The sequence below is a fragment of the Caenorhabditis briggsae genome (genome assembly GCF_000004555.2).
Source record: "Caenorhabditis briggsae complete genome, chrX, whole genome shotgun sequence".
NCBI lineage: Eukaryota > Metazoa > Nematoda > Chromadorea > Rhabditida > Rhabditidae > Caenorhabditis > Caenorhabditis briggsae.
In genome coordinates this window covers 11,028,554-11,047,653 of record NC_013491.2, presented here as the reverse complement: position 1 = coordinate 11,047,653, position 19,100 = coordinate 11,028,554, and the positions used below count along the sequence as shown (strand labels likewise).

General features: G+C 36.3%; 4 protein-coding genes and 1 non-coding gene across 5 annotated transcripts; 3 read left to right on the top strand and 2 right to left on the bottom strand.

The window, feature by feature from the left end:
- Nucleotides 1-476: 476 nt before the first annotated feature.
- On the top strand, nt 477-2,763 carry CBG14737 (the record flags this gene model as incomplete). Its single annotated transcript, XM_002644692.2, has 8 exons — nt 477-549; nt 600-766; nt 852-1,061; nt 1,653-1,768; nt 1,830-1,948; nt 1,995-2,125; nt 2,220-2,458; nt 2,505-2,763. The coding sequence occupies 8 exons, from the start codon at nt 477-479 to the stop codon at nt 2,761-2,763; spliced, it is 1,314 nt and encodes a 437-aa protein (XP_002644738.2).
- Nucleotides 2,764-3,762: 999 nt separating this feature from the next.
- Nucleotides 3,763-5,159, top strand: CBG14736 (the record flags this gene model as incomplete). Its single annotated transcript, XM_045239760.1, has 7 exons — nt 3,763-3,858; nt 3,902-4,111; nt 4,157-4,266; nt 4,332-4,450; nt 4,505-4,635; nt 4,680-4,912; nt 4,958-5,159. The coding sequence occupies 7 exons, from the start codon at nt 3,763-3,765 to the stop codon at nt 5,157-5,159; spliced, it is 1,101 nt and encodes a 366-aa protein (XP_045095504.1).
- A 112-nt stretch (nt 5,160-5,271) lies between these two features.
- On the bottom strand, nt 5,272-7,975 carry Cbr-cyp-43A1 (the record flags this gene model as incomplete). Its single annotated transcript, XM_002644690.2, has 10 exons — nt 5,272-5,352; nt 5,397-5,571; nt 5,618-5,761; nt 5,808-6,037; nt 6,755-7,044; nt 7,092-7,243; nt 7,287-7,381; nt 7,434-7,559; nt 7,628-7,874; nt 7,923-7,975. The coding sequence occupies 10 exons, from the start codon at nt 7,973-7,975 to the stop codon at nt 5,272-5,274; spliced, it is 1,593 nt and encodes a 530-aa protein (XP_002644736.2).
- Nucleotides 7,976-11,880: 3,905 nt separating this feature from the next.
- On the top strand, nt 11,881-15,075 carry Cbr-cat-1 (the record flags this gene model as incomplete). Its single annotated transcript, XM_045239759.1, has 11 exons — nt 11,881-11,989; nt 12,038-12,132; nt 12,633-12,793; nt 12,844-13,032; nt 13,077-13,219; nt 13,863-14,045; nt 14,092-14,193; nt 14,258-14,432; nt 14,479-14,594; nt 14,637-14,802; nt 14,850-15,075. The coding sequence occupies 11 exons, from the start codon at nt 11,881-11,883 to the stop codon at nt 15,073-15,075; spliced, it is 1,665 nt and encodes a 554-aa protein (XP_045095503.1).
- On the bottom strand, nt 13,443-13,524 carry CBG28586. The gene has a single exon. It is a non-coding gene (tRNA).
- Nucleotides 15,076-19,100: the final 4,025 nt, after the last annotated feature.

Below are 19,100 nucleotides of genomic sequence, written 5' to 3'. Positions count from 1 at the left end.
AAATCAAAAAATACAGTTTTAATGATTCGAATCAAACCACAATCTCACAAGTGCTCCAATCAATCATTATATTGAAAAAAAACTTTCCAGGCTCCTCACAATTCGGATGGTATGTAACAATAAATTATTATGTACTTTTTCTTTCTTTCTAGTGTCAATGAAATTTACTTGCCCCTTTTATTTTTTTTAATTTTATTTTTCTGAAAGTGATCATGTGAAAATTGAATTCGCAGTAAAAAAAGCGAATGAATTCGTATAGCTAGTGTTTGGGGGGCGCAGCGTTCGATTGGCATTCGATGAGAAGACATTGTTTATATCAAAACGGGGCAAATGAAAAGAAGAATGGTTTTATCAACAATTTTGCTTAGTCTCATATATAAATTATTTGAAAAGAAGAGAAGTGTGAAATCAAAACTTTCCAGTCATTGTTCCACACGCCCTCAAAACGTCCAGTCGGATTCACCTATTCTTTTCCAATGTTGCTCTTTTTTATCTTATCGTTCTTTTTCAGTAATTTTATTAGATGTCAAGATAATACAACTGTAACAGGTAAGAGCTACATGCTAAACAAACCGTTCCAAAAAATAGGAAATCTTAAGATGAACTTCAAGAAGGTTTAAACATCTCAGCTATTTCATCACCCCAAAAAGATGTACTAACTCTATTACTCATGGGAGACACCCAGTTCCATTTTCCGTGCGAGGAGGATAATGTGCAGTGCAAGATGGTCTCGAAAAGGCCGCGTTCTCGATTCTTCCTCAACAGTGTACGCCTCTACTTTCGTTTTTTAAGCCTAATTAGATTTTTGGAACACTAATCATTTTTTATTGCATCTTCTTTTTCATTTTCAGAGGCTCGAATTTATCTATGGCACCGAAGTGAATGAAACATTACGTCAGGGACGCGATTCGTGTACCAAAATAGAGAGCAGATTTGCAAATCGTGTACAAAGACAAGCTTTGGATGCTCTTATTAGCAGTCTGGATTATAAGCCGGCTGCACTCGTCATCAATGGGGATTTGACTGATTTCGGACATCTTCATCAGTTGCACGAGTTCAGGGTACTCTAACAGAGGACTTGAAAGGGGACTGAAAATATGAAACTTGAAAATCATAATTTCGATTTTAAGCTTTATAATAGCTCGTAGACTTTGTTCTGCAGCTGAAGAAATAATTTGGACCTATCAGTATCTGAGTCTGAGTTGAGCATCATTTAATTTTCACAGGAGCAATCACGAACTAAAATTGTTTAATTTTTAGCATGCATAGTACTACTTTATCATTTTTATTCGACAAATTCAAAAAATTAACATTACTCTAGATTTTTGAAGCCTTGACCTGACATTTTGAGAACCAGAATCTGAATTCATGGTGTCTCTATTTTTCTGAAGAATTTTGAATACCGCTTTTCCAAACCATCTTGATTCCTGGAAAAAATATCTGAAATTTGTCAACTGATAAATTTTTAATATTTTATCAGTAGACAAAATTTTGATATCGTTCACAGGAATCGAGATAATTGAGCTAAACGTTGCCGGTTTAGATAATATTCTCATAGGGAATACGGTATATTAATTATTCTCAGAACACAAAACATCTTTACAACGATTTCAGTTCTTCATAGCGCTTTCAGTTTTTTTTTTTTATTTTAGCAAGTTTGGTACAACAACTTCCCAACCCCGTTCATCCTTGGATTAGGAAACCATGACTATCAAAACAATATCGATGATTGCGCTCTGAACTTTTGCGCTCACACAATGTTGTCTTGGTAAGCTACCATGGGTTTTTTTAAAATTATTTTTAATTTAATTTTTTTTTCTCATTTTCAGGTACGCTGACTATGTTAAGAACATGTCTCTAATTGCGGACATTCAACGAAAAACTGTGAAATTTGATGTAGAATTTACTGGAAGTCTAGCCTACACCGAGAGGGTGTGCTCTGGTTCAGGTAGATTTTTAGTTCTTTTTCCGACCAAAAACGCAATTTTTCAAAGGCAAACTTTGCGCTTATATAATCCAACTCAACAATGCAATCGACTACAATGTGCAGTTTTCTTCTCTTTTCGTGAAATGGAATATTTCGTCTCCAATGAAATATCTTCACAACGAGTTGAACCTCCTAGGGGTAAGTCAACAACTTGCGTTTTTATTGAGCTATTTTCTATCATCACATCCACGTTATTTTTTTTCATTTTCTCAACTCAACTCAATCTTTTTAGAGTACTTCTCTTCCAATTCTTTTGAATATGCACCAGTGTGAGAGCATGCATATTCATAAGATTCGAATGATGATAAAACGTTGGATGTCGAATGTGAAGACCATTTTTGAATCAAATCAGCGGGTGCCGAAAATTGGAGCATTTTATGCACATATGCACCAACGGCATGAAGTGTCCTTGGAGTGTATCGAGGGATACAAAGTGCCTTTTGTGTACATTGGAAGTGTACCAAATAACAGGTAAAACAAAGAGAAGGGACTCTCGAACCGGAATCTGTATTTTCAGATTTTCCAAATTTGATATGAATTCCACCACCGCTAGTATCACGGGATACAAAGCTCGTGACAGTTTGATGCATAATGGGGAGATTCTTGAAGAGCTCGAAACCGTCGAATTGTGGGGACCATGCATCAGAAATGAGATAATTCGATTTGAAGATCACTCAACAAGAAAAAGGAGAAACTTCATCAGAAGAACCCGCAATCAGATGGATAAAACTGCAAATTCTGAGAGCGAATTTTTCAGAAACTTTTGTTTTGACTGAATTGACATATTCAAATAAATATTGACTGTTGCATTTATTTATTCATTTACTTTTTGGAACTTTCAAGTTTGTTGGTTTCTGTACCTTTCCAAAAATTGTGAACATGAAATTCATGAAAACTGAATTTGAATGTTGGTTATTTTGTTGTTTCATCAGCTTTACAGAACATGGTTTGTCACCGGTCTGAAATAAAATTTTGAATAAACAACATTCATGCGAAGAACAATATTTAAAGGTTTTCATGTTTCTGAAAATGCAGCATTTTGTCTTGCTGGGGTTTTCTGGTAAAAAACGGTCAAGCTACACCGTACTTTCTCTAATAGAAGCCAACTCAATTCTTGAAACTTGAGCTCAGTTATCTCGGTTACTTCAAATGATATAATGATATGAAGAAATTTCTACTTATAAATTATTTATCATAAAATCACTATTTCGTCTGTAACTAGACTATTTCGTCTGTAAATAGATTTTTGATATCTCTCTTTGGAATATAGATAATTAGGCTCAAAGTGAAGTATTTTCACAGTGGTTTGATGTTTCATATTTTGATTTTCATTCGATGCTTTGTTTCTTTAACACTAGTTTAAGGTTTCAAAACACACATTTTTATGTTCTCTACCCCTTTCTTACCTTTGCATACTGATAAGCTGTTTTTTATGATCTTGTGGGAAATCCAGAAAACACACGGAATATAAAAGCAGCATTATTTTCTGTTCAGCTACCGTTTCCTGTTTTATTTTTTGTTTCACTTCAAGAAATTCCAGCAAATACAAAAGCATATTCAGATGCATTGGATTCTATTCGTCTTCTTTTCGAGATTGTTAAGTTCTGTTGGGTGCTCTACTGAACCAGTCCGGCCTGTCTCAAGGAAAGTTATTCGTGGTACATAAATTCCGATTCACAGACCATATAATTATTGATGCCTCAGATCCTCCTCAAAAATTGTCAGTCAATCCCAGTTCTTCTGAAAACGCCGAAGACTCGTTGAGTTTATTACTGATGGGAGACACACAGCACTATTATCACTGCGAAGATGTCAACTACCCATGTAAATTAGTCACAGAAGATATTCGTCGCACATTTCATATGGCTAGAGTATGTTTCTTAACAAATTTTTCAAATTTTTCAAAATTTTCAGAATAACTCTTTTCCTGCAGGATTCAAGCCAAATCAAACTCTCCTAGAAGCCCAGCAAACAACATATGAGATAGAAAGTAGGTACTCCAATAGGGTCCAGAAGGAATCTATAGTCAAGTTCATAAATGATCAAATTGGAAAACCATCAGCACTCATAATTAATGGCGATATCACTCAGAACGGATGGCAGGATGAGTTGGAGGAGTTCCACGTAAGGAAAAACATGTTTTATATGATAACAATACAAACCTTTCAGACAAACTGGCTTACCAACATATCTATCCCCATATTGCTAGGTTTGGGGAATCACGACTATCAGAACAATCTCAAAACATGCAAAAATTGCACTCACTCCATGTTGCAGTGGTTAGTTCCTTTAAATAAGTTATTTCGCACTGATATTGAAACAAATTTATGTTCAAAGTTTTTAGGTACACTTCCTATCTAGAGAAAATGTCCCTAAACTCCGATGTTCATAAAACTAAAAACAAATCCGAGACAATTGTAGCTGGCAGCATGTCTTGGACAAAGAAAATGTGCTCCGCAAATGGTAGTGAATCTGAATCGGACCACACATGAGTAAAATATTATGCTTCACTTCCAGCAAAAACATGTGCTCATGTTTTGCAACTCAACAATAAACTGGACTATGAACTAGATTTTGCGTTTGGTTCTGTGCACTGGAACATCTCTTCTCCAAGAAGATATCTTCTGAATGAATTGAATAGACTACATGTAAGCTGAATCAATAGCATTGAAGGTATACCCCTATTTTTCAGAACACGACTCTTCCAATTTTGGTGAATATTCATCAACTGAATGGGTTGGATCAGCCGAAAATGAAAAAGCTGCTTGCGAAACGGGTTTTTGAGGAATCTGTAACAAATCCAGAGAAAGTTCCAAAGATTGCCGTGTTCAATGCTCACTGGCATGAGAGTCATAATGCCACAATAGAGTGTATTCATGGATACAAGGTTCCCTTCATCTTCGTAGGAAGTGTTCCTAGGAACAGGTTGATGGAAAACACTGATCTCCAAATATCTTAAACTTTTTTCAGGTTTTCCTTCCTTCAAATGGATCAGAATGAAGCAACGATAACCGGTTACGAAGCAATCGATATGACTCTAAGCAAGGGTGCCGGATTCAGAAAGTTGGAAAGTGTGAAATTGTTCGGAAAATGCGAGATAACAGTGAGACTGCAGTTTGGGGAAGTTTCCTCAAATGAACCAACTCATTTAGCTTCTCTATTGGAGCCTTAGTTTTCAATATATTCCAATAAAACTGTGTTTTTGCTTGTTTGCTGTTTCCTTCCTTGTCTCCGTTTAGTCAGAAAATGTTTATCGAATGGGTGAAAAAATATATTAAGAAACTTCAAATATCACGTTTTGTCAATACTAAACCTAGTTTATCCGTTGGCCAAACTGTTCCCGTATCACGAACCGTCATGTTAACCTAAAAACTATCAAATTTTCTCAACTTTTTTCCCAACAACCTACCAATTTTCCGTGTCTATCAATAACCGGTTGAGTCGAGCGAACCACATATTTCTGCAGCATTCGGAATGCTGTCGTTTTCAATTCCAGTAATGCGAACCGCATTCCAACGCATTGTCTCGGTCCCACACCAAATGGCATAAATGCTTTTCTTTGTTGCTCGCTTAGACTTTCAAACCTGTATACAGTATTTTACTTTTTGAAAACAATCAGGAAAAATTAACCGTGATGGTTTGAAACAATTCACGTCATCTCCCCAAATTACTCGATCACGATGTGGACCCCATGGATTGATTACCACTTGCATATTCTCGTCAAACTTGTACTGTCCGATCGTTATCGGTGCTGTGCAGATCCGCATTTGAAGTCTGAAACAAGTACAGGATAAAATTCGGAAAAAAGGTAAACACTTACGGTGAGGCATGTGGAAACAGCCGAAGTGTTTCGAAAATGCAATTTTGTAGGATGGGAAGAGAGCAAACGGTCTCGAAATTCATACTACTCTTGTTTCCTTTGATTTCGGAGTTATAGATTTGTTCCTGGATTGCCGGGTTATGTGCCAAAAAATTGAAAAGAAGAGTCAAAGTATTGGCAGTTGTATCGAAGCCAGCAACAGAGATAAATTTGCATTGAGCAGTGATTTCCTGCAAATGAAAACTGGTAATGAGGGAAAAACAGTGAAATATTTCAAGAGATTTTTTTGGACCTCGAAATTTTTTTGAAATCTGTTATTTTTTATCTTGCACATGCAACTTTTGACGTTTACAGTTTGAATTAACTATTTTTGGAGGTCTGAAAAAATAGTCTAAATATTTCAGATTTGTCTGAAAATTTCAGAATGTACTAAAGACAAATTTCATTACCTAAGTTAATCTCTTTTTATGTCTACATTGAAAAACAAAGTTTTCAGAGCAGTAAAATAATTTTTAGACCTGCCAACTCAATATTCTTTTAAAAAAATCGAGAATAAATTTTTGTCCAGTAGTGTACCGGTATCACTCAAAAAAACCTTTTCTAATTCGATTTATTTAACTTTTCTGAAGCTGTAATAAGAGTTTGGTTCTCGACGATAAAACCGAAGCTCCAATTTTGTTTAGTATGCTCTAACATTTTCCGATATTCAAAAATATTTGGATCACTTTTTGGGACTCCAAAGTTTCCAATGTCTATTTTTCTATTGAAAAAAACAAACGATAGTAAATGTTTACATTCTCCAGTATTGCAATAAATTAGTTTCGGTTTTCTTTCATTGAATATTTTGCAAAACAATTTTCAATATTTGCAAAACAAATGAACATTGTAGCCAGCAGAAACTCTAATGTACTGCGTTTTTTAGACTACAAGATAACCGAGACTCACACCTGATAAGAAATACTTTTCTCGACTTTCACTTTCTTCATGTCAATCCGCCCTTCCGCCTTTTCCACAATCTTTTTTTCATGATGATGTTCGAAGAAAAACTCCAATAAACTGTACTTGCCAGCTTCGGGGTCGCTTGATTCTTCATTATTATTGTTTTCGATAACTCTTCGGGATTGAAATTTTGAGATCAGATTCAGTAAATAATCCAAGAATTTTTGTTGATTTGTACTTTGTAAAAATTGGGCAAATAAGTTGTTTTTGAAAATTGACTTCATTTCTGGGAAAAAATCTGCAAATAGATTTCTCAATTAGATGAATTATGTTTTAGTGACTCACAAGTAATTTTCTCAGTCATTGATTTTTGAAAATCTGACAATGCCCCGAACGCATCAGAAAACACCGAAAGAAAATTGTTGACTCGATGATTTTGCTCTTTGTGACCGTAAGCACATCGAGCTAGAACGTAAGATGTATGATTTTGAAAGAGACTGAAAAAAGTCAAATCTATAAATAGAAGATGATTATACAAACCTATGAGAATGATCGATGACAACACTTTGACCATCGGACAGGCTGTTCACGTGATCCAAAAATTCAGAAACACAAGTCTCAATGGTTGGGAACAACTGAACAAACATGATTAGATAAAAAGGACAACAAAACTGTCATGGGACATACCAATTTTAACTTAACTGTGGATAATCCATAACTCGTTATTGTTCGAAGACGTTTCCAGCGCTCACCTTTGGCAGCAAACATGTGGATATTTTCGGCTGTGATCGGGTCATCAGATAAAGCTTCTGGCTGGAATTATATATTTTCCAATTTAATGAATTTTCCAGTATTGTTTTTCTATTCTAAATAAAACTCACAATTCGCGAATGGAAACAATCAAAACTTTCCGTCGAAATTGCATGTATCAAATTAACATCATTGGTCACAATGACCGGTGTTGCACCGCGGAGCATAGAAAATGTTTTATCACCAACAACAGAACACATTTGTGTAAAGTTTTCATGAGCATTAGAACTATCCAACCATCGGAGCCCCTTGATTCCAAATATGTCAAATTGGGGGTTCAGTCCATTTCTATAGAGTGTGAAATATATTTTGAGATTTCTGAAAATCTATTCTGAGAGCCGTGTCTTGACATTTAGTTAGCTTTACCTTATTAAAACATAAATTAATAATGCAGTCGGCAGAAGAAAAAGTAGAATCATTGAACTGAAAAAATTGCAGACAAGTACAGTTGTTGATTCAACAAACAATTTAGGCAGTGACACTGGCCAGCAAAAACGAAAAGAACGATAAGATAAAGTTTTGTGTGATTGTTGTGGGGTAAATGATAACTAATGATACGTGAACCTTTGCGAAAATTTTGGGCGGAGAAGAATAAGAAATCGGAAGAGAAAAAAGTGATTTGTCAGAGGAAGGTGAGGATATCTTCGAAAAGATGTCCTTAGGAAGATTTCTCAACTAATGAACAGCCTTTTTAAAAACTTACATGATGACAAATAATGTTATGATAGAGAATTGAGGCTGCCGAAAATTTATTGCGAAATCAAGGTTGAAAAATCAGACAAAAAAAAAAGAATGAATCAAAAAATCAACGGAAATCTATTATCAAAAAAAAATTCTCATCCATCGTTTCTATTGACCATATAATTGGCCTCGTTTTAATGAGGGTTTTGATACGTTGAAAAAAATAAACAAGAAGGTGATATCACTCAAAATAGTATGTACCAAAATGATTCTGCTGGAACATGTTATGAAAATAGTTATGATTCGTTATCGTTCTTTATTTTCTGGTTTTTAATGGTCACCGAACCAAGAATCAGTTTGAACGTCGAAACGAAAATGCAATTTCTGGAAGCGCTTGGGGCAGTGATACTGATATAGTTTCAAATTTTAGGAAGCACAAATAAGCTGAAAACTGTACTTGAGAAATCGGTGCCCGCGACTTCTTCAGCCCGGTGGGCCCGAGTTTTTAACATTTGAAAAAAAAATATTCAGAAGTTTTCTGAAACTTTTTTAAATGTTTCTTAACGACACTCCTTAACGACACTCGTTCTGTGAAAATTTTTCGTTTACTAATAATGTATTTTATATTTATTTTAACTGCAAACATTTTTTTGAAAGAAGAAATTTCTGAAATAAATTTCCGGTACTTAACGTTGCAAGTACATATGTATGCAACATAAAAGATTAGTACAGTCTTGAAGACAACATTTAGTGAGGAAAAATTAAATTTTGAATAAAGTAAACACTCTAATAGATCGCCACCCGGACCGTTAACTTTAAGCCTATATATCTCACTTTTTTTGAAAGATACCAAAAAGTAGGCAACTAGTAAAATGTTGCTGACATCATGATAAACATTTCATTAGTTAACCACTTTTTGATATCTCTCACAGAAAATGAGATACATGTGCTCAAATTCGACGATTTGGGTGGCGTTCTATTAGAGTGTTTACGATATATTGATCACTTTTGATATTTTATTACAGGGACCGAGATAAATTGGCTTGAAATTAATAGTGACAATTAACAGTGAGTTCGGTAGAAAGTAGGCTTAAATGTTTTGACTTCAAGGTGACGAGAGCTTGGCTCACAATCAGCTGGATACTGTCTCACAAGTTCACCCGCGACTTCAATTCTCCAAAGCTTCTATAAGAAACGTTACAAGAAAACTTTTTTCATGTACCATTTACCTCTAACTCACTTTTTTGTTTTTTTTTTCATATTTGATTTTATAATATATAATACGTACTTTTGCACTCTAAACGCATCAAACCGACGAGTACGGAAGACCCATAAAATCGTCACGATACGTATACGAAATCATTTTATGACATCTAATACTGTATTTATAACGCGGTGTCAGTGCTCGGAAGACAATCGTCCGATGCTAGCATATCCCATATTGCCCTGCAGACTGCTTTTCTTCTTCGAGAAGTATATGACGGAATTGTTTTGAGATGGAGCCGAAAGTCAGTTTTTTGGGTAAACGGCTCTTTATGAATAGCGACATAATTGCCTATTGCAGACCTAAAAGGTTTCTCTTTCTTCTTTTTTTCTCTTTTCGTCGTTATGAGGACCAATGATTTGTCGGGAAGCAATTGCATCAATACATCCTGCCATTATCCTTCTCCCCTATTTCTACACAGGGCCTCCCTTTTCCCACTTACCTCGCTTTTTTGTCTATATTTATTCTTCAGAATTCTTAAGGAGAAAGCTCCTACCTTTCTTCTTCTTCATGTGTCGGACTCCTTTTCGTGTGCCCTGTCACAGACTACAAAGCAGAATTCAAACGATGAAAAGTTCCATGATATTGAGAGTTGACGATTCACACGCACAACTGCCACTTGACAGATGAGACTTCGTCGTCTTCTGGGGGTCATCGCGTTGCGGTTAAGTGAAAAACGGCATGAAGCATTATACTCGAGAGCATCATTGAATTCGAATGAGATTTCATCTGCTTTTTCCTCATTTCACCTATGGAGACAACACAAAGCGTCTCAAGCACTTTATGAGCTTTTCATGAGGTTTGAATTTTTCGAATCGGTATGAGTAATGTCTGTGTGTTTCTTGAGAATTAGGATAGACAAGTATTTCCGGACAGAGTACAAAACATCAAATGATGCAACCTTATCCCATTTTTTGTATCTGTGGTTACACTGTTTTAGATCTGTTTGCAATACAACTCCAGGTCTAAACATATTGCTTTCGGATAATTTTGTTAAATAATGGTCTGAAATGAAGCTATTGAAACAAAGTATAAATTTTTTAAATGTTCCAAAATGAATTTTTCTGACTGTTTTAAATTATTATTAGGATTTTGATTTTTTTTTCTCTGATTAAACAAGCTTGAAATATCCAAAATCCATGAACATATCCAAAAAAGCAACTCCCTGAAAGCATATAACAATGGAAATGCATCCGTGCTCTAACGAATTTTCATAATTTTCTAAAACTTATTGCCCAAAAGTCTGCTTAGAAATTTAACGTGATTGCTCACACGGTGAATGCCATTTTCAGATCACTCAGACAGGCATAATTCACTGTTTTGATTATTGCCCTTTTCGTGAGATTCTCACTGGTTTTCAGAAAACGTCTGGAGAAACTTTTGAGCTCTTTCTCATTTCGTTATTCCTTCTTCCCGAGACACCGCGTCATATCAAAAGTTGGGGGTGAGAGTGGAATCATATTTCCTTCTAGAATCTCTCTGCCTGGTTACTCTGTTGCAAACTAGGTAAAACTGATGAACCTCGATTTTGAGGGATTGTATTACAAACATAGAAAGGAGGAAAAATAAGTGTGTGTTAAGCATTATTCTTCACTGAATCATTCATCATTCTGGTTTCCGTTGTTACCCATTCCGCCCGTTGGGTTTCGTCCCCCCTCCTCTCCTTTGCATTTTCTACTGTCAAGTAATTGTCTTCCGGTAGTGCGAATCTGTTGCGCCCACCTCTTTTCTCTTATCCTGAAATATTTTTTTCTCTTCGTGCGCTTCTCCACTTCTACTCGTTCTCGGTTTTGGTCCCGCCCATTTTAGACTTAAATGAAATGGATGGTAGTTTTTGAGACGACTTCATTTTCTTCAATCTATTCCTGAAGGCTCACGTCTTCATTTTGAAAGACGTTGAGGCAAAAATGCGAAATGAGCTGTCATTACCAGTGTTCACTCTTTTATTCTTTTTTCTCTCCTTAAATGAGCCCTTCGCCCGCGCGGATTCACAATTCATCCTCATCCTTTTCTCCCTCATCTCCTTCACCATCTCCTTCATCATTTTTTGCTTCATTTTTCACGATCACCATATTCTTTTAGATTTGGTGCCGCGACTATAGTCATAACCGAGGGACATTCAACTGTGGGACTATGTGTGACTTCTCCTACACTCTTTCTCTCTGCTTCTCCAATTTTCCTTCGATGGCAATTATTAGGCATAAATAATACTAAATCAATTTTCAAACCGTGGGAACCACCAATCGAAATTTCTCTACCTAGTTCTCTCTCATTTTCTTTTATCATACTTCTTTCTCAAAATCTTTCTCTCTGTCACAAGCGTACTTTTGCATTTTCAGGGTTCTTTATATCCGACAAAAACTTGGCAGAAGAGGGACCATGTCGTACCTTCTTGATCTTATAAGTTCCTATAGGAACAATAGGAAAATTCTGCTTCTTATCGTTTATATTGCCCTATTCCTTGATAATATGCTACTCACAACAGTTGGTAAGTTTACGATATTTTTTGCTTTGTGTTAAGCCGCTTAAATTCCAGTACCTATTATCCCTGAATACCTACTCCGCATGGAACATCCAAATGAAACCGATATTTTATTCAGTCAGGATAACCAGAAGCGTGTTAAAAGACAGGTACTAATTTCATACCCAGTACCGGGCAATGAGAATTACAAAGGCAGAATTTTGGATGGTTTTTGGTAATTTCGACCATGTTGAGGGGTCTGGCTTGGCTCTCAAGTTTTCGATCTGTTTGAAAATTTTCTGAGGTGTGAAACAGACATATATTTGAATTTTTGCATTCACAGAATTGTTTGAAAGTCTAATTTTTCAACTATCCGCCTGTTTCTGAAAGACATCCTTTTTTCTACTGAAAACGTGGAAAATAGGAAGTGGCACTCAAAATTTGGAAAACAGCTGGAAAACGAGATCTATTTCCTCCTTCAAAATATATATTTTTCCTCTAGGTCTAGTTCCTCTTTCAAAAATTTTGAAGTGATTGTGATTGGAGACAGTCGAGCTTCAGACTCCTGAAAATGGTAAAAATCCCCAAAAATCACCTGAAAATATGTTTTGTATGTTTTATTGACCGGTACTGTATGTATGTTTGCATACAAAACGCATCTGATTTCTAGTGGGAAGACGATGATAGTTGGGATGTCCCACTTAAGCTTGGAAACAATGCAAAAATAGACTGGGAAGAGAACCCGATTGGACCAGTTGGACGCAGTGAGGACAATCGGAAGGAGTCTCGCAGAAAGAATTTGAAAAGCACGAACCGTGAATACGATGACCGGTATATTTCACAAAAACTGATTTTCTTTAAAAATCTTTTGTTTCTTACAGACGAAAGTACATGAACCCAGCTGCCCAGAAACCTCCGATGAATAAAGACGAACCGCCGAAACGAATAATTAACGAAGAAGAGAGACACAAACTACTGGCCAGTGAAAATGTTCATGTGGGATTTATGTTTGGTTCGAAGGCTTTGGTTCAGCTTCTTGTCAATCCATGGATCGGTCCTCTGACTAATAGGTTCATAATTTCAAACTAAACATAATTTTGCTTTTAAATTTTAGAATTGGTTATACTCTTCCAATGTTTGGAGGTTTCGTTATCATGTTCTGCTCAACAATTATTTTTGCTTTTGGGGAATCATATTTTACACTTTGGCTGGCTCGAGCTCTTCAGGGTGTTGGATCAGCGTGCACTAGTACATCAGGTAAGTCAAAGCAGGGTCGAGATTTAGATTATTAAAATTTTGAATCTTTTTTTACGAATTTCGAATTTCTTAACAATGCGCAAAAAGTCTTAACTCACTCTTTTCCGACTAGCAGTATATTTTCAAGTTTTTTTTTTGACAGAACGTTAAAAAACATGTACAAAATGTGTAATTCGCCTTTAGAACTCATCTACTGAACGAATAAAAAAAGCAAAAAAGGATTCGATCAGGATGAGATTCGAACTCACGCGGGGAAACCCCAATGGATTAGCAGTCCATCGCCTTAACCACTCGGCCACCTGATCAACGAGCCTCATGAGACGGTGTGTGTATTCATACTAGCCACACGCGGGGTCTCGCTTCTCTGCGTGTTACTGGTTGAGTGTTGACCCCGGCCGCCTCTCGCTATTTCCTTTTTGCCTTCTTCTCCCTCCACAGCACATACAACTGACACAACACAACTTTTTAGATATATAAGTTGGGGAAAAGTTCTCAAGAAGAGAATGAAGATAGTGTATGGATATGTGTTAAATTAAAAAAAAGACAAAATGAATAATTGCTTTTTTTTTTTCAAAAATAACATAAATTGGGATCTTTGAGTTAAACATTGAAGGTAGCCACAAATTCTATGATTTCTTTTCAGGAATGGGAATGTTGGCTCAGGCTTATCCGGACGATTTGGAAAGAGGAAGCGCAATGGGTATTGCTTTGGGAGGTTTGGCTCTCGGAGTTTTGGTTGGACCACCTTACGGAGGACTTTTGTACCAGTGGAGTGGAAAAGAACTCCCATTTGTTTTACTCGCTCTTTTGGCGCTGTTTGATGGATGTGAGTACAAGATAATTAGTAGAATATAAAACTAACACGTTTTTAGCAATTCAATTCATGGTTCTTCAACCAAAAATTGATCGTGGTGAGCCAGAAGGATCAACCATCAAGCAATTGGCTAAGGACCCGTACATCATTGTTGCTGCTGGTAAGTCTGAAAATGACAGCTACAGAAAACCTCTAGTGCACCGAGCATTAACATAATTGTTCAGGCGCCATCACTATCGGAAATCTTGGAATCGCTATGTTGGAGCCTTCATTGCCACTCTGGATGATGGAATCATGGGGAGCAAACTCATTGGAGAGAGGAGCTGCTTTCTTGCCAGCTTCTATTTCTTATTTGATTGGAACTAACATTTTCGGACCATTGGCTCATCGTATTGGAAGGTGAACATATAGAGAAAATATTTTTAAACTTTATACCAGATTTCAGATGGCTATCCTCCTTCATCGGACTTGTTGTAATTGGTTTCAGTCTTCTTTCAATTCCATCCGCCACCTCTGTTGCGGGCCTCATTATCCCTCACGGCCTTCTCGGATTCTCCATCGGTATAGATCTGATTAGAAAATTTTAACCAAAGATTTATCTAGGTATGATTGATGCGTCCATGTTCCCGCTCATGGGTTACCTCGTTGATATCCGTCACGTCGGTGTCTATGGATCGATCTACGCCATCGCCGATGCCGCCTTTTGTTTTGCCTTTGCCCTTGGACCCTTCTTCTCCGGGCCACTTGTCAAGAGTCTTGGATTCCCAACGTAAGCAGATTAAAAGTTTTAGGAAAAATATAGCAGGCTATTTTCAGAATGATGTACATCATTGCCATCATTAGTTTCCTCTACGCTCCGCTGATGTTCCTCCTCAAAAATCCACCAGTCTTGATCGAGCCAACCACCCAAACTCAACCAGTGGAGCTCCGTCCAAATGGAGAAACCCGAGTAACCAATGAGAATTACGAGAGAATCGAGGGAATGAATATTGCTGGACAATTGCAACAAAACAATATGTACTCTGCTACCAGCGCATTCTAGAAATCTTTCACAATTGTCTCTACTTTGAAAAAAATCTGTTTCATTTTGCTTTATGCTGAAGACCATCGATTCTCGCTTTATTTTTTTTTAATTTTCAGTTAATCATCAACGTATTAGAAAACTCTCTCTAGCTTTACTAACTCGTGCTTATTTCTTCATTTTTATTTATATTATTCTCAAAAAAAATTCTTCTTCTCATTTCTACCAAAAAATGGACTTCATCATCTATTGAATTGTTTCAATGAAATGAATTTCGAAAATATGGTAAGGTTAATAAATATTGAGTCATGGAAAATTGAATAATTTCTATTACAGAAGTGTTTTTTTTTCTGCAGAAATGAAAAATGATAATCACACACTCCCTGAATATTGAGCTCTCAATTTCCTATTTCAATATAATCATTTCAACTTTATCTGCCCTTTCTTAATATTAGGTTCCCAATCCACTCAATCCACAAGTTGAGGATGTCAATCTACAAGTTGACAATGATAAATGTCATATATATTTCACTTTCTGTATGACATCCCACTCCTCTCCCCAAGATCCTGACGCTAGCCTATAATTATGGATTAAGCCAAGATATGCAAGCGAGATAACGCGCTTTCCCCTTGTCTTGAAACAACCGCATCTGCATAGATTTGCAAGTGGATCCTCCCCATTCTCCCCTCTTCACCAGATTGAGTGTTCCCCAAAATTGAAAAAAACACTGAGGATCCTTTAGCACCTAAATAAATATTACGCAGATGGTCGTAGGTGAAAAAGGACATGAAGACGATGAGGCTGTAGGAAGAAAAAACACTGTGCGACCAGCTATGTTTGAGGTCACTCGATTATCCTGAAGAGGGTATCGGAATGGAATTAGGTAGAATAAGTGCTACTGTCTATTTTACAGTTGAATGCACATTGAAGATGTGACACCTGGATCCTCTTTCTTGTTGTCTGTTTTTGTGGCGATTCGGGGTTACCAACATCTATTTTCTTCTCATTATAGTTGTACATAGTTTCTGCAAAGTTGAAATCTATAATGACCAAGATAAAACTTCAAGTGACATCTAAAAAATACATGACATTAAAAGAAATGCCACTTGAGTGGATCCTTGGCAAACTAGGTGAAGATGATCTGACCATTATTGTATTTTCCGGACAATACGAAAATGAATTCCATTTTTCTTGATTCCTGATTTCTCCCCTTTCCTTTTGCCCCGTCACCACTTTTTCCAATTTTCTCCCGTCTTTTTCCCTCCGTTTTTCAATGAATCGTCGTTTTTCCAGTGAAAGAGGCCAGCTTGCAGCTTTGATTTTATCTTGGTCGGGTTCTTCTCTTCTCCTTCCTTTCTTTTTTTGCCTTTTCCATCGTTACCGACAAACTAGCGACAACGTCACACGTTTCAATGAAGTTTTTGTCCCATTATTCTCATTGGACGTTCATTTTTTCCGATTTTGTTCCCGAAAAGTCGCCCGATCAGTTAATCGAATTAATTGACTTTCATATGAAGTTTTATTTTCGAAAAAACCTTTTCATCCAGAAATTATTGATGTTCGAGATAGTGAAACCTTTTTTTGTCGGGAAATTCTTTTTTGTCGCTGAATGGTTGAGAACATTATTGCTTTATTTTAATTTTGTCTAATTTTTAGCAAAAACTTAAAATTAGTCAGAAAAACTTAAAATTAGTAAAAAATTTAATATTCAGCAAAAATAATTTTTCAAGTAGTGAAGTGAAACTCGAAACTCTGAATCATCAAAATTGTTGCTCATTGTTTTCTCGGTAGAAATTCTGTGTTTTCAAATAATTATACTGTTCATGTCTAAAAAACTGTAACATTTTTGAAAACATTTTTGAAATTCCTGAAATATTTCTAATTTTTTTGGGAATAAATTGTTTTTAAGGATACTCCGTTTTCCGGATTTTTTATATTATAAAAATTGTTGTCTTATTTTCTTTCATTTTGTTTGTTGTACCCGAAACGTTGCTCAAAAAATAAGAAAAAATTAATGAAAACTGGGCCGGGTCTTGACAATTTAGGAAAAAAAAATATTTTTCCTCTTCCAATTTTCCTGTAAATGTATCAAAACGAGCCGTCCGATCCTTTCATGACCAATGTCCCGTATCAAAAAGGCATTCTCATCTGCTTTTCCAATCCCATCTCAATTCCATCATCCACTTCACATCCAGCCATTTTGGAAACAGTTTCTTTTGAAAATCAACAGGCATTGAAAAGGCATCACGGCAAATCGAAGAGTGAAATGACGGATGAGGGATAGTGCGCGGAAAAACTAGAGGAAAAAGCGACGAACGAACGAAGAATATACATAAAGAACCATTTTCGCCAATTTTCCGCTCGTTTTAATCCTTTTCGGCCCCTCACTGATCGATATGTGTCCAGTTCAAACAGTGTTTTGTCATAGCCGCTCTTCTCTCCCGTCCGTTCGACGCCGCCGTCAATACAAAATGATCGGTTTCTGGCTTTTCTGCCTCTCCCCTTCAAAATCTTACTTTCAAAACCAAATCCAGAACTAATGAAAGTGGAAAATGAGGAAGAAGCGACGTTGTCATTTCGGTTTTCTCACACGTTTAATTACAAATCAGATCCTTTCCATTTCTTTTTGTTGCGATCCTTGCGATCCCACAAAATCCTACCAATCATTCTTGCTTTTGACTCTTCCCGTGCGCCTCCTTTTCCAAGGACAAGGCGTTGATGATGAGTCACTAAGTGACTAAATAGTCCGACAAAATGCCAATTTATAGGTCACCACAGCTTTCTGGTTTTCTCACTTGTTCTTGTCCTTGAGTCATTCTGGATTATCAGGCGTTCGCATCGTTTAGTAAGTCGATGTCGGACGATGAAAAATTTGTGTCTCGTTTTTTGTGTTTTCAGTTGGAATTTGAACTTTTTGGTTTTGAGAGACAATGGGTGTGTCAGAAAACTGACGTTTACTACTGTTTGTGGCTCTGAAAATTGTCTGGTTATATGTAGAGAGAAAAATAATTTTCTTTAAATTTGAAATCATTGAAGCTTTCAACTTTTCTAAATCAAAAATCCGATCAATTAATTATTTCTTGTTTCGAAAATTTTCTTTTCAGAACTCTGAATTTTCAAAATTGTAATTCAAGATTTCTACTCCTTACAATATATTTTTGACGTACTGTACTTTTTTGTTTTTCAGAAATCTTGGAATTCTTTGAATTCAAAATTTCGCTTCGCATTTTTTTTCGAATTTTTCACCGTTTTTTTGTTTGGAAAAAACAGAAAATTTCAAAAAATTATGAATTCAAGAATTCTTCATTTTTTATAAAAAGAATCTATGTTTCATTTTCCTAGAAATGGAAAAATTAGGATGTTCAGTACGTGTTACTCATCCTGTCCTTGTGTGCTAAACCATCCTCCTATCCAAGTTTTTTTTGCAATTTCAAGGCTATCCGATTTCTTTGCTAAACTGTCTTCACCGAAAAAACTCCATTTGCCAGAAAGTTATTCTCTCTTTCTGTCTTCACGAACAACTTTTTTTGCTACTCCATCAAATCAAAGAATGCAATCTCTGGCATGACCTTCACGCATTTTGACTTCTCTTCGCACCTCCTTATACGTGCGTGTCTATACTGTGTGCCCTTTCTTGGTTTCAAGATTTCAAATTAGCAAAAATCAAAACGGTGACAATTCTTATGGAGGTTGCAGATGAGGGGCCAAACGGCATAAACAACGCAACCTAAACAATAGTATTCCTGGCGGCGTCAAGTGCTTGCTTAAGGCCTGTCAAACACGTATGCCAAGAACAATGGACCCCAATGGGTGGTAGGAAGGTTTAATTTGAATAGGTAGAGACTATAGAGGAAGCAGGCTGGCAGGAAAAAGTACCAGAAGCCGAGAAGATATATTGGTACACATCGTATGACTGGATTGTTTGCATTTACTCCAAAACCCCCTAACGACTTCAAGCTATATGTACTGTCTGTTTCATCCCCGTCTTCTTTTTCCTTGTTATTCAGGGCGTCAACTTGTTCGATAATTGGAACACGGTTTCCAA